The sequence below is a fragment of the Lygodium microphyllum genome, chromosome 2 (genome assembly GCF_053477565.2).
Source record: "Lygodium microphyllum isolate KBCC chromosome 2, Lygodium_microphyllum_v1.1.10, whole genome shotgun sequence".
NCBI classification, from domain to species: domain Eukaryota; kingdom Viridiplantae; phylum Streptophyta; class Polypodiopsida; order Schizaeales; family Lygodiaceae; genus Lygodium; species Lygodium microphyllum.
Window position 1 is genome coordinate 102,365,983 of NC_141136.1, and position 15,049 is coordinate 102,381,031.

At 41.1% G+C, this 15,049-nt stretch overlaps 1 protein-coding gene across 6 annotated transcripts in view; it reads right to left on the bottom strand.

Moving 5' to 3' along the window:
* The window catches only part of LOC148040108 (DEAD-box ATP-dependent RNA helicase 26-like), a 108,416-nt gene that overhangs the window by 50,017 nt on the left and 43,350 nt on the right, over positions 1-15,049 (bottom strand). For all 6 annotated transcript variants that reach the window (XM_087696735.1, XM_087696751.1, XM_087696730.1 and 3 more), the window contains 5 exons: positions 14,800-14,855; positions 14,417-14,638; positions 14,140-14,346; positions 13,964-14,053; positions 13,756-13,851 (listed from right to left, as the gene is read on the bottom strand). In XM_087696735.1, coding sequence (XP_087552861.1) covers positions 13,756-13,851; positions 13,964-14,053; positions 14,140-14,346; positions 14,417-14,638; positions 14,800-14,855 — 671 coding nt within the window. The remainder of the gene's footprint in view (positions 1-13,755; positions 13,852-13,963; positions 14,054-14,139; positions 14,347-14,416; positions 14,639-14,799; positions 14,856-15,049) is intronic.

Below are 15,049 nucleotides of genomic sequence, written 5' to 3' on the forward strand. Positions count from 1 at the left end.
CCTATTTGTGTCTAGTTGAATAATATACATCCTAATGATGTGGTTTTGCTCCCCTCGGCTGAGCTCTAACTGAGGACAATCTAGGCTGTATTGTAGGGGTGGAAGGTGATCCATGTGTAATCCATCTAGCTATACCCATGCCTCTAACCAAGCATACTAGCAATTAATATCCCATTCTAATACTAGTTGTCTAGACATATCTAGTGCAAGCTGAGAGTATCTTTATCTCAACAAGGTCCATAGCCTATGCAGAAAGGTCACTATCTAGAAGAGGGTCTCCACTACTATGGGTGATGCTCCCATCTCTACGTTGACGATCTCATCTATTATTGAGGGCTTGCTCCGGATCATCCGTGAAATCATTAATACTAGCAGTCTCTCTATCTGCCCCCATCGATCATATATCTCCTCTCCCCTAGATAGTGGTTTTGGTTGATCCTATATGACTCTCATTGTATCATAGAGCCTTGATCCAAATTAAAAAGTAGATCTGATGGTACCATTGATTGCTATAAGACACATCTTGTTTCCAAAGGATATGCCCAATAGCATGGGATTGACTATGACGAGACATTTGCACCCACTTTACGTATGAATATAGTTTGTGGTGTCATTGCTTTGGCTCCTCACTTTGATTGGCATGTACATCAATTGGAGGTGAAGACTACTTTTCTAAATGATGATCTTCATGACTAGGTTTATGCCACACAACCTCTTGGATTTGTTCAAAAAGACTCAAAAAGCAAAAGTATGTTATTTGCAGGATTTCCCTTCGGTAAGAAGGATAATTCTTTTGCGTACTGGAGAATATGCTTGAGGCATATCTGCAGGGATGTAGTGTTGAAGATTCTTCTTCACACAAGCATGCTCCCCATCCAGAATCAGAAGCATCCGTATACAGAATAAGAGAAAGGCCAGTCAGCAATCTTAAGGGTGGAAGATTTTTAATAATTTTTTTGATATTTTGAACCGCTAGTGTGTCGATGCCTTCCCAATGAAAATTATTCTTACGAAGTAAGGGATATAATTCCTTAGAGTAAAAGGCAATATTCGGAGTTGAGGAATTAATTCAATTCAAGCAACCTAAGAATTGCTGTAGTTGCTTAACACTGGCTAAATTATCTAGCATATCAAGAATTTTTACCGGTACATGATCCTGTAATTTGATCTGTCCTTGATTGATTTCAATTCCCAAAAATTCTTCTGAGGTCTGGAACATAATGGATTTTGTTGGGGACAAAACCATTCCAGAGTCTTCAACTACCTTGGCAAACTAGGAGAGGTGGTCCAAGTGGTCTTGGACTGTATCTAAGAATACAAGAATATGTTAAACAAAAAGGAAACTTGCCAAACATAGAATCTGTCCATTCCTCGAATTTAGTTGGGGCAATTTTGATTCCGAAGGAGAGGACGGTCCACTGATAGTGTACCTCTATAACACAAAACGCGATTTTATACCTATCTTCTTCTTTGATAGACAGCTGCCAAAATCCGGACTTAAGATCAAATTTGCTAAAGACATTTGCCTTCTTAATTTTCTTCAATAGGAAGTCCTTTAGTGGAATTGGGTGACCATGCCCAATCAAGAATTTATTCAATGGTTTGTAGTTGATCACCATCCTTTTCTTACCTCTCTTTTGTTCTAAATACCTGTTATCGTAAAACGCCTAACAAGCCCAAGGGGAATTGGTGACCTGCTTGTTGTGTACTTTGAGTCATTGCAGAGAGTGATTGGAGAAGTTGTGATGCAGTTCTAGGCTAATGTATATTCTCCAATTTGTGGGGTATGGACATGTTAGCTTGGCCTTTGGTTTCTGGACCAAGAGTTCCGGGTTTGGGCAAGTCATAAGGATTAGAGAAAAACTCTTGTCTCATTTTACTTTTATGCCTTTTGTTTTTTGAAGAATATGCTGAAGATGTGTCAAAATCACTTGATTCAGAAGAATTGATCTGTGTCTGTTTTCCTTTTGCTTTCTTTGAGAAATCACCTTTGAAGTATGAAGTTGAAGCAGAAGACATAAACTTGTCCTTCTTTCCTGGGAAATATGATTCGTGAGCATTGACTTCATGAAAGCTTGAGGAATCGATGATATCATTATTTAATTCTTCAGTTATATCAGAGGCTGTAGCATCATCCATAGTTTCTTCAGCTGTATGCCAAGAAGGGGTATTGGGGGAAGTTGATTCTGACTCTATTACTGACTCAATTGACTCAGCCGATCCAGTAGATTCTTCTGGACTCTCATTGTCAGTTGAATCATCATAAGAGTAATCACTCTCACTATCAGAAGAATAGTCTGAGTAGTTTTTCTAAAGTGTCAGTCTGGTAGTAGTGCATATTGACTTGAGCAGAATTGTTCTGCTCCTTGCCCTTTTTGGGGCACTTGTTCGCCAAATGCGAAACACTTCCACAAATAAAGCATTTGAGTTCGTTCTTTTTTGAAACTTTTTCATTTTCTCTATATTTATCAGACTTGTACTGATACTTTCATTTTCTATATTTATGTGACTTTCTTGAGTACCTTGAATACATGTGACTGTTCTCCTTTCTATTAAAATAAGACCTTGAATGAGAAGAGTTTCTATGATACTTGGATGAATGCCGATGTCTTTGGTTGCAATGACCATATTTGTAGCTATTGTGACAGCTGCACTTTTCACATCCAAAGTCGGCATCAAACTTGGAGGCATGCTTGCAGATAGACTGCGGAAACTTTTGATTTAACTATGTCATCTTTTGATGATGACAGACTTCTTTTATGGTTTGCTCGATGGTCTGAATTATTCGACCAACGCTATCCATGAAGTCTCTGGTCTCAACCTTCATTTTCTACTTGCAGTAAAAAGGTATGGGCTCAGGGAAAGAACAGACTAAGTGTTCTTTCATGGAATTATCATGGGCATCAATACCTTCATACAAAAGGTCTCTCATATAGATTAGCTACTCTTTATACATTCTGGAGTCACAAAGTTTGGACTTAAAAGAGGCTTCTCTTGTCTCTAAAACATCATCTAATTTATTACCTACTAGTTCTCCTATTAGTAGCTCAAAAAATATATGTAGAGGATCAACATGCTATATTATAGCCATTTTCACCTGTGGATGGATTGAAACCCACCACTGCTTCAAACTGTCAACAAAACCACGTGTCATGGCGTTTAGGATATCAATCCTATTTGTCTGTGGTTTCTCAACCATCTTTTGGCCGACATATGCATACATCATATAGATCAATAGCTTGAGCTCTTCTAGTGTCTTTCCATCAATGGACCAAATTGGGAAGGAGCCTACCTTCTCTGGGACTCCTATTTTCTTGTAGAAGTTATTATAAGAAGGTTTGGATGATGAAGCAGTACTTATAGCATTAAGTGGCACAGTCATATTGACAGTAGACAAAATTGGTTCTTGTTTACTTACATGATGATGTTGATGATGATGATGATGAGCATTCATCTGTGCTCTGAGCACTGATGTAGGGTATGACGTCTTGTGTGGGTTGAGTGTGAAACTTTCATGTATTGGCTCTTTGTGATAGTGAGATCCTCAGCTATGGTTGAACCAAAGACTTTGATAAAGGTTGCTCTGGAGGAGAGATTGCGAGCACTTGCTTTGAGCAAGTAGTAAAGTTTTTCCTATTATATTTTGTACTTTTATCACTTTTGGAGGTAAGAGTTTCTTTTTCTTGATAGAGGTAATCTCTAATTGCCACTTATGAGGGAATTCAATTTTGGACCAATTTACGCAGTCAGGTAAGAACCTTTGTGTAAGACCAGTTTACACAGTCTGCAAAGATGGGGATAACCAGTTGATTCTCATATGGATGACATATTGTTGACCAGTCCTCATGAGACACAAATTTCAGCCTTAAAAGCTGAATCACAGCATGCTTTTGATGTGGCAGATCTCGGTCACTTACACTACTATCTTGGAATACAATTTACAACAATTGAGGAGGGCATTATTTTGCAACAATCCAAGTACATTGGCAACTTCTTGAGCATTTTCAAACGCAAGACTATAAGCCTATCTCTACTCTAGTTGAGATAGACCATCGGTTTACACTTGAAAATACAAAAGATCCATTTGATGCTTTTCTTTATCAGCAGGTTGTTGGCTGTTTATTATATTTGAGAAATACATGTCCAAATATTTAGTTTGGGGACTCTCGATTGGCAGGCTTTATGCACAACCTTAGTGCTACACATTGGCAAGCAGTTAAACATGTCTTTTGTTATCTCAAAGGCACTCAAACATTGGGCCTTTTTTATCCTAAAGGCACTTCTCTTTGCTTGCATGCATTCACAAACTGTGATTGGGCTGGTTGTTTTGACACGAGGGTGTCCACTAGTGGTAATTGTTTCATGCTTGGTGATTCATGTATTTCTTAGTTAAGAAAGAAGCAATCTACAATGGCCACATCTAGTTGTGAAGCTAAATACACAACAACATTTACACCTACATTGGAATGTATATGGTTCAAACGCCTTTTGGTCGATCTTAGTGTCGGACAACCGTCACCCACTCCTATCTATACTAATAGTCACAGTACCATGGCCCTTGCAAGGAATCTAGTTTTTCATGGTCACGCTAAGCACATTGAGGCACATTATCATGATGTCATAAGAGGCTCCATGCAAGGGATATTGACTTGGTTTATGTCCCTACAAAGGACAACTAGAGCCTTTCGCAAGGCTCTAGGCTTGATACCGTGTGGGAATTGATCTAGCTATTCCCTATATACATTCACATCATTCACTCAAGGGGGGTTTGTTACACTTATCGTGTTTCTCCTAAGTTCTAGTTTGAGCACTCCCTTATCCATTAGCACTTTTTATCTTCCAGCTCAAGAAGGGTTTTTCCCCGTGTGAACACCCATAAGTGGGTGTGATACTTAGTACCTTAGGGATTGTGCTTTCATATTATTCTCACATAGTGGATGTGACATTCTAGCACTCTCCTCTCTTGTTGTTCACTTGTTCACTATGAGAGAGAGAGAGAGAGAGAGAGAGAGAGTGTGTGTGTGTGTGCGCGCACAACCCTAACCTAACATGATGGCTAAGCAAAAGAGATTTGTCTAGCTATATGATATAGTGAGGTGGCATATGCACGCCATGTCACCAGAGAGGTAATGGGTGCAGGCTTGTGGCTCATGGAACGCCTTCCATGCCTCCTTGTTGTCCTACCCCAACAATAGCTAGTAAAAGTCATGCTCTAATTTGGATAGGTGTGCCCTCTTCTTTCGGTACATGAGGTGGTGAAAGATCATGCATACCTAGCTACATGTGTAAGTCCCTCATGGTTCACGTTGTTAGAGACAAAGATGAGTTTCCTTGCATTCCTCATCGTATCAACTGTTCTATGGGACATTCTTGCTCAAAGCAATGGGACAGTGACATATATGGAAGAAGTGTATATCAATTGAGGTGTGCAATGCACTGGCAAGTTGTGTATTGAACTCCTCCATGTGTATGTGTGTCCATCTCCTATAAGCTCCAATATAGATGATTTAAGCACCTACTATCAATTCGGTGAAGTGGTATTTGGGGAATTGTTGCACACAGCTCATTGGGGGGGATTACACCATGTCTACAAGTGATGCTAAACTATAGGTATAAATAGTCAACAAGCACTACCACGGCCTGGGGAGAGACTAAAAGACTATCGAGAATGAGAGATAAGGACCCTAGAAGATACTCCACCATACCTGCTCCCAACCTCTTTATAGAGCCTATAGAGTGGCCTCCTCCAATGCATCTAGATGCATGCTTATGTAAAAAACATGTAAGAGCGTTCGATCCGTGCGGGTCACCATCTAGCCAGGCCATTAAGGATGGCTAATCCATGTGTGCCTACCAAGGCTAGGAGATGCTCACCATAATCTATGCACTCCATTGTGTCCTATGAAGTTTGGCTAAGCCCCATCTCCTCCAGTACTATCTCTCTATACATGTGGTCCTCGCTCTCAAAGAAGGGGACCCGTCTCTATGCTATATACGAGCATTGTAATTATTAGCAATTGTGTGTGTCTTGTATGGTTATTTATTAGCTGTGAGCCTCAGTATGAGTCAAACGAGGACATTAAGAGCTCTAACATTGTATTTGTCTACCATTTTATGTGCTTAGGCACTTTAAATGGAGGGTACATTAGTGCATTTCTTTTTGGGCACTTTGACTATCCTAGGTGCTCATATTTTGGGCTTGGCCACTGTACTACCAGTTGTGGCCCTGGCTTGCCCTCCCACTCATTATCCATCATTGATCCTTCATGATCAACTAGTCCTCCTCATTCTCTCATCCCCTTGCTACACTCTCGTGCCCACACTGACACACAGGGTTGACTATTGCAACCTTGTACCTTCCGCCCTTGCAATCACATTGTTCCTTCTCTCACTTATGTTCTCTCTTTGTCTTCTCCTCCTCTCCGTATTCACTTTCCTCTTTCCGTTGCACACTCACATGGTATCAAAGCCACATGTGGGAGCCGGAGATCTATGAAGAGGAGTGTGCTGTCGGTGTTAAATCCAACTAGGCATCTTCCAAACTGTGCTACACATTTGCATTTACTCCAAAACCTTGCGTTGTGGGTGAGAGTGGCTTCTATCAGTGCTGCGCAGCCGTTCCCTGCCCAATCTACCTATGTTTCGCATGGATAGGGTGCATTTTTATGGCCTTACCAAACTTGGGACACATGTTATCTTTACCAAGCCAGCCATCTTTGGTGAGGATTCTTCTCCAAGAGTCACTTTTGTGACAAGTTGCCAAGAGAGGGGGCTATCCATGCTCCATTTCCCCTCCTATGCAAGGCCCTCCCAGGCAACTTTCTGTTGTTGTATCTAATCCTGATTGCATACCATTTATCCCACCAGTTCCATCCCATCCCTCACCATCTCCTCTAGTGGTTTCCTCATACCTCCCCTCCCTTTCAAAGAGGGGTGATATCAGTGATGCCGCTATGGATTTCCTGGCCCTTCGTGTTTCAAAGGGGGCTTCCCAGGATCATGAGGAGTTTCTTCAGGGTTTTTTACTTATTATGGGCCTTTCTTTTATACGGCAACCTCTTTTCTTCGTCACCGAGCCACCATCCCTTGTCGTTTGGCCCTTGGTCCCTATTGTCTCTATTGAGCTTATGGCGCCTTCAATAGTTTCTCACTATCGTCTCATAGTTGGATTCCAAGCTTGGTTCACCCATTTTTTATTGGAGTTTTCAAGAGTGAACTATTCAAGGCCCCTCTGTTTCCATTGGCCTTTGGTGGCCTTCCGTTGCATCAGCTTTGTCTTTGGAGAGGGAATCTTGCACCTTGGCTGGCTTTCTTCATCGATGGACTTCATCACCATTGGCACTCTTCCTGCCACCCTCGGATCCACCTCTCCTTTGGCCTTCCGCCACATCCAAGATCTGAGAGGGGCTGTTAGCAATCATGTGTGTCTTGTGTGGTCATATCCTACCTATGAGCCTCAATCTGAGTCCTATCCTAGGTGTCCATATTTTGGGCCTTCTCACTTTATTACCAGTTGTGCCCATATACAGGTAGCCTGCCCTCCTACTGACATTGTCCATCATTCATCCTTTGTGATCAGCCAACCCTCCTCATTCTCTCATCCCTCTGCTACCGTCTAGCGCCCACACTAACGCGTAGAGCTACGTGTTGGCGCTAACTATTGCAATCTTGTACCTTCAACCATTGCAGTCACATTGTTTATTCTCTTACTTGCGTTCTCTCTTTATCTCCTCTCCGTGTTCACTTTCCTCTTTCCATTGTGCACACTCACAAAAATCCCTAGCCAACGAAACATCTCCTATGCTATAATAATGCATTATATCCTCCAAGGTTGTCAAGTATGAAAGGTACGATACAGTACGGTACAATAAAATACAATACTAATTGATACCTTATGATTTTGTAAGATACAATACGACATTAGTACAAAAAAAAAAACAAGTTGGTTATTTTGGATTATAGATAATACAATACATGTTTAGAGCTAAAATAACAATGTCACTTGAGTTAATAGGATGAATACATGAGGGTAACAAGGTAAAACCTCATGCACAACATGCGCAATGTGCTACTAGAAGACAGATGGGAGTGTATATGTAATACATCATAAAACAAAGTAAAGTGTAGGGTGGATGGACAAGCAAACTCTTCATTCTTTTGTGTGTGTGTGTGTGTGTGTGTGTGTGTGTGTGTGTGTGTGAGAGAGAGAGAGAGAGGCTTGGTAATTTAGGGAAAGAGAGAGAGGAGGGGGGGACGGGAAAAAGGGATGCTCTTGAAATTGCATACTCATCTTGGAAGTCGGAAGAGAGAGAGAGAGAGAGAGAGAGAGAGAGAGAGAGTTGAAATCATGATAATAAACATAAGGCTTAGGAGTTGGAAGATATTGTGTGGTCTAGTCTTCAGAGGCCAAAAATAGCTTGTTTTTTGGTATGGATACGTACCATATGATACGGTATGAACTGTACGAAACAAACTAGTCTATACATAGTACGAATGTAACTATGATATCATCATATAGTGAAAAATATGGTGCCCCCCTCCCTATGGTACATACAAGGAGTTCATTGAAGCAAAGTAACATATTGCAATGCATTTGTCATGGGGGTTGTCTGCATGTATACGGATCCACTAAGCCTCGTTATCTTTGTTGAGCTAAAAATGCATTAGCTTTACTTAAACAACCCCAAAACTTACTTAATTATTGAAGAAACCTTGTTTATTTTTAAAAAAACAAAATCCTAGAGAGTTTACGTGTCCCATAAGCACAAACCCACTTGGGAGGGCCCAAACTTTCTATAAATATGTATGCTGCCCTCCATTCAGCCTTCAATCTCGTTTTTGCAGATTTCAGGTGTTTTAGCTTGCTGCCCACACCCTGTTCGCAGAGGACCTCTCAGCCGAAGCTGTCCATTCTTGTCCACACAGTTGGCACCCAATTTCCAACCCTCTTCTCGCAGTTTGGAGCTGATCCCAACCAGGCGACCGTTGTTCCTGCACAAACCTGCTGCCGTACTACCTGCCACGCCATTTGCAGCCTGTGTTTGGCATTTTTCTCTCTCCTCTAGCTATCGCCGGCTCCTACAAGCTGTCATCAAGCTGTTCTGCCTGCATTTGGCAGTTTTCTCTCTCCTACAGGCTATCCTACCTGCGTTTTTAGTCTCTCTCTCTCTCCTGCAGTCTGCATTTTTAGTCTCTCTCCTGCAAGCTCTCCTACCTACTTTTTTAGTCTTTCTCTCTCCTATAGTCTGCGTTTTTAGTCTTTCTCTCACCTATTGCCTGTGTTTTTAGTCTTTCTCTCTCCTCACTATTATCTGTATCAGATCCAGCTTCTCATTGCTCCATTTGCTGGTGTTCGACATCTGGAAGCTGCCTTGCTGCAATTCAAGATCCGTTCAAAGTACGACACACTCTCCAACTCATTGCCTCTGCCTTGATCCTTGAGATCATAGTTGCCCTCGTACGTAGTACGAATTGGTTTGTACTATACGGTTCGTACCGTACGAATTCGTACCAAAAAACAAGCACTTTTTTTTTGTGTGGTCATTGTTGTTGGTGGGGGTTTGGGTTGTTGACTATTGTTATTGTTGTTGTGGTGGTGATTTTGTAGCCTTGATCGATCAACTAAGAAAGGGGGTGGAAGCTTGATTAGACTCCTCATACATGTTTTGTTATGATTTATCCTAGAGCCAAAGGCTATGCATACATAAGTAATTCAAGCAATTCCATACGTTTCTAATTGATGTCCCATCATTTTTCACAATATGTTAGTGTCATCAATAAATAAATTCATCACCATTTGAGAATCATCAAGTAGCTTAATCCTATTGATTTTGCCTTTGTTCACAGCTCATTTTGCACCACCCAACCCAAAGCATTAGTACACATTGCTAATAAAACTAGGCCAAAGGATAGCTTGGCCTAATGTACCTTCTGAGAGTACACGAATTAGTGAATGTAACATCGGTAGCTACTTTAGCCTTAGCAATGCCAAACAAAACCATAACAAAATTCATAAATCTTTCACCAAAACCTTTGGTGGTTTGTTTGGTAACTGTTGGTCTCACACGTCATTTTGGCCTTTTGTAGACGTTAATAAAGCATCTCATGTCATTTCATCTCTCTCTCTCTCTCTCTCTCTCTCTCTCTCTCTCTCTCTCTCTCTCTAAGCATACATGCCTCTTATTTGTATGATCATTCATGTATGATGTATCCACTCCTATGTATGTACTCTTAAGTTGTAGCGCATGTTGCGCATGCGGCATATGCCATATAGGTTTTGGCGTGTTACCCTCAAGTATTCATCTTATATACTTCAATAGCATTGCTATTTAGACTTTAAACATCTATTCTATCATCTATAGTTCAAAATAATGAAGTTTTTTTTTTCGTACTAATATCGTACCGTACCTTATAAAATCTTAAGGTACCATTTAGTACCGTACTTTTCGTACCTGACAACTATGCTTGAGATACAAGAGTTCGAGGTTCAGTATTCATTCACTGTATAGTGTGTTAGCTGCATGAGCATCGTATATTCAGTAGTCATATCACTTTATTCATTCATTGTGTTCAGTCTCTGAGTTAACCTAACCCTAATTGTGTTCTTTTATCAGTCTATGCTTTGTCATATGGTTTCTGTTTATGTTTTTGTGTTAGGTATTTCTTCACATGGTATCAGAGCATGATACTCTCTGAGAAACCTAGGCCTTTGATCTGAAAGCTCTACACAAGAAGCAAGAACAACACTAGGTTCAAATGACTTCAAACACAACAACACCGATTCAATCTCCAAAACCAACTATGCTGAGAACCGAGCCAGAGTGAGCCGATAGCTTGCTCCACAAAGTTTCGACATGGTGGAAGACACTTCTAATTACATGGAAGAAAAGCTAGGCAAGCTGACCTCTGTAGAATACAAACTGGTCATAGCTTATAGACGAAAGAAAATTGAGGAGCTTGATCGAAGGATTGCCCTTCAAGAAAAGCTTCTAAATGAAGGTATGCATAAATTTCTCTCTTCAAATGTTCCGTGTAAGTCTAATGATATTGCAGGGCCGTCAAAACCTCCATCAAGAATCGGCCCCTCTCTTGGAAAACAAGACTCGAAGTATGTTTCTTTCTTTCATCCTCTTCCGTCCACTCCGGTCTCTAGGCAATTTGTGCCATCATCAGATAATTTTGCAGATATCTTGACCAAAGCGATCAATTGGCCGGTTCTTCAATACCTACTACCCAGGTTCGGCTTGGATACACCCTTCCCTACTTCTTCAGCTTGACGAGGAGAGGGTGCTTTCCTCTTGCTTTCCCTTCCAGTTTGAGAGGAGACGTCTTCTACTCTTGATAGTGACATTGATGATGCTTACAATTTTTAGACATTTATTCTTTTATTGTATTATGGACATTTATAACTTCATCGGCATTGTCAAGATTACATGATTGTAAAAGGACACTTGGACAAGTGAATAATTCCCCCGCGAGGGCACTGTCCAAGTGGCACCGTTGCATAGCATATTGAATAAGCATGATATCTTGCATTTTCCGTTGCATTACTCCATGCATTGGCATTCTATTCATGTAAACATACATTTGTGCGCATTTATCTTTTTTCGGTCGTTTGGAGTAGTCGACTCTGGATCCACCATATTCATGGCATTACCTATGGTAGAGTCTCCAAGGCAGTTTTTTTCCTTAGCTTACTTGCTTTGCTTGTCTTGCTTGCTTCACATATTTGTTATACCCACAGCCATTTTCCTTCTTCACCGACACCCAGTAATGGTAGGGATAGTATGCTTATTTTGTGAAGGTCTTGGGTTTGACCATCCCTTCTCACTCTCCCATTTGGGACTCGGATACTCAAAAGAATGAAAACTTATTTGAAACCCTCACTTAATGTTTAATCTATCAAACCTAAAAAGGCCTCAAAAAAAAAAACCCATAGCTAATTCCATCCGCCTTTGTAGGGCTTGGTAGACCACTAGGTAGTCGACGTGCAACCTTTGTCTCATGCCCTGTCCTCTCTAGGGTGATCACTCGAGCTCCCTTGGTACGATAACCATGGCCTCTATAGTCTTAGTAGGCCATTGAGCAGCCGACGCACACCCTTTGTCCGATGCTCAAGCTACTTTGGGGTGGGACGCCTTGGGGTAAAAGATAATCAAAGGAAGGGCTTGGCTGGCCTCTATTCTTGTGGCACTGTTGTTGGGCCTGAGAGGAGATGTTGAGCTAAAAATGTATTAGCTTTACCTAAACAGCTCCAAAACTTGCTTAATTAATGAAAAAACCTTGGTTATTTTTAAAAAACACAATCCTAGAGAGTTTGTGTGTCCCATAAGCACAAACCCACTTGGGAGGGCCCAACTTTCTATAAATACATATGCTAACCTCCATTCAACCTTCAATCTCATTTTTGCAGATTTCAGGTGTTTCAGCTTGCTGCCCACGCCCTGTTTGCGAAGGACGTCTCAACTAAAGCTGTCCATTGCTATCTACATCAATTGGCGTCTGATTTCCAACCCTATTCTCACAATTTGGAACTGATCCCAGCTAGGCAACTGCTATTCCTGCATAGATCTGCTGCCGTACTACCTGCCACATCATCTGCAGCCTATGTTTAGCAGTTTTCTCTCTCCTCCAACTGTCGCCTAGCTATCGCCAGCTCCTACAAGCTGTCATTAGGCTGTTTTGCCTGCGTTTGGCAGTTTTCTCTCCTACAAGCTATCCTACCTGCGTTTTTAGACTTTCTCTCTTGCAGTCTGCGTTTTTAGTTTTTCTCTCTCCCGCAGGCTGTCTTGCTTGCGTTATTAGTCTTTCTCTCACCTGCTGTCTACATTTTTAGTCTTTCTCTCTCCTCGTTGTCTGTATCAAATCCAACTTCTCACTATTGCATTTGCTAGTGTTCGACATTTGGAGGCTGCCTTGCTACGATTTGGGATCCGTTTAGAGTACGACACACTCTCCAGCTCATTACCCCTACCCTGATCCTTGAAAGTTAAGATACAAGAGTTCGAGGTTCAGTATTCATTCACTACATAGTGTGTTTGCTGCATGAGCATGGTATATTCAGTAGTCATATCACTTTATTCATTCACTATGTTCATTGTCTCTGAGTTACCCTAACCTTAACTGTGTTCTTTTATCAGTCTATGCTTTGTCATATGATTTCTGTTTATGTTTTTGTGTTAGGGTATCTCTTCACAATCTCTCCTCATGACCTGCACATATGCTATAGGTCCTCCTTGCATAGTAAAGCCACTCCCCCAAACCCTTTGGTCCCCTCTCATTATCAAGCTCAGAGGCAGCATGCGCTATCTCCAATCTATAGCTTCTCACCATTGGTAAATGTGTGCTTGGGCTCTAGTGTGTCTTGGTATACAAGATGATATCCTTGTCACAGTGAAGGTCTCCTGAAATAGCCCCACATCAGTCCTCATGGCTCCATTACAGTTCCACATTGCAAACCTCAAGTGTATCTCATACTCATAGGCTACACCCTGTCATTGGTACATGTCTGTGATAATGATACATCCCTCTCTATATATTGCCCATTTGCCCACCTTGCCAGTAACTCTAAAAAGCAAAAGCATTGCAGAGCTTACAAGAATGGATCCTGTGTCCTGAATCTAACTTCAGCATCCTGATAGCCTGAATGCAATAATCATCGTACAGATTACAACACCACACCATCTTCCACAGTCAATGTCAGCTCACTGCATTTAAAAAGTTGTAGCAAAAGATGGCAAAGAACAAAAAATGAACCTTATAGTTGGGATGTTGTTCTACGTGCTCTTTAAGGATTGAGTACAGCACTGCAAATTGAATTTGAGGATCAGCTGTCATATAATTTTGCTTAACCTACAGACATCCAGGATTACTACATTAGAAATTGCTATCACAGCAACAACTTGAGAGTTAAAGCAAGTCAGAATTCATCTCTTCCAATTACACATGAAAATGGAAGGTAAACCTGTCTGTCTGACTCTAAATACTCTCTTGTGTCTGTCACATCAATGACCCTGTGGTCCTCTTTTAAAGCAAGTTTGGATATGCTTTGCACCTGCCATCACACTTCTTTTTCAAACATTGAAGTGACAATAGAAGGCATAATAAATTTAAGAACAATGATCCCTTCAGGTCAGCTACCTCTTGTGGCATTGTTGCAGAAAATAAGAGTGTTTGCCGAAATAATGGTAGGAAACGAAGGATTCCTTCAATGCTGTGTCTTATCCCAGCATCCAGAACATGGTCAGCTTCATCAATGATCAGCAGTTTCATCCTTTCAAGCCTTTGTCTGAAGCCCTCTGTTTTCTCAAGATGGTCGAGAAACCTCCCAGGCGTAGCAATAAGTATCTACTCAATAAACTGCATTTCATAAGCTGAGATATCACTTATATAACCAGTATAAATATACACTACATACCTGGCAGGGAATAGCTTGGAGAGTTAATCTTTCCTTAGCAATGCGAAAACCTCCGGTGATAACTTTCATTCTTATGCCACTGTGAAACTGCAGCAAAGTTCGAGCCTCGGTGAAGATTTGCAAAGCCAGTTCTCGAGTTGGACAGAGAATTACAGTAAGAATACTGCCACCATTCTCATGGGTGTTTGAAAATGCTTCCAAAACTGCCTCTATAGCTGGAAGCTACAGAACAAAGCTGATTTTAAGAAAGCGTCATTCCATTGTTCCTTCAACAAACATATGGTAGGATTGATAGAAGATTGAGGTTCTCTTCATAGAAAAGGAATGTACTATGCCTAGAGATGATATAAGTGACATGAAGAACGCTACTTTGAGAAGCTCACCAAGTATGCTATTGTCTTTCCGGAGCCTGGACTTGATTTGACAACAACATCCTTGCCTGCAAAAATGGAAGAGTGAACGAATCTAGATATAGTTTATTCTGCTAACCAATTTGGCTGCCACCCCAAGTGTGTGTGCAATTAGCAAGAAGAGAAATGGAACACAAAAGAATGCTCAACACAACAATGATCTATCAATGTACTCAACTGAAATGAATCAAAGTACAATCACTCAATATTGATCTTGATGAGC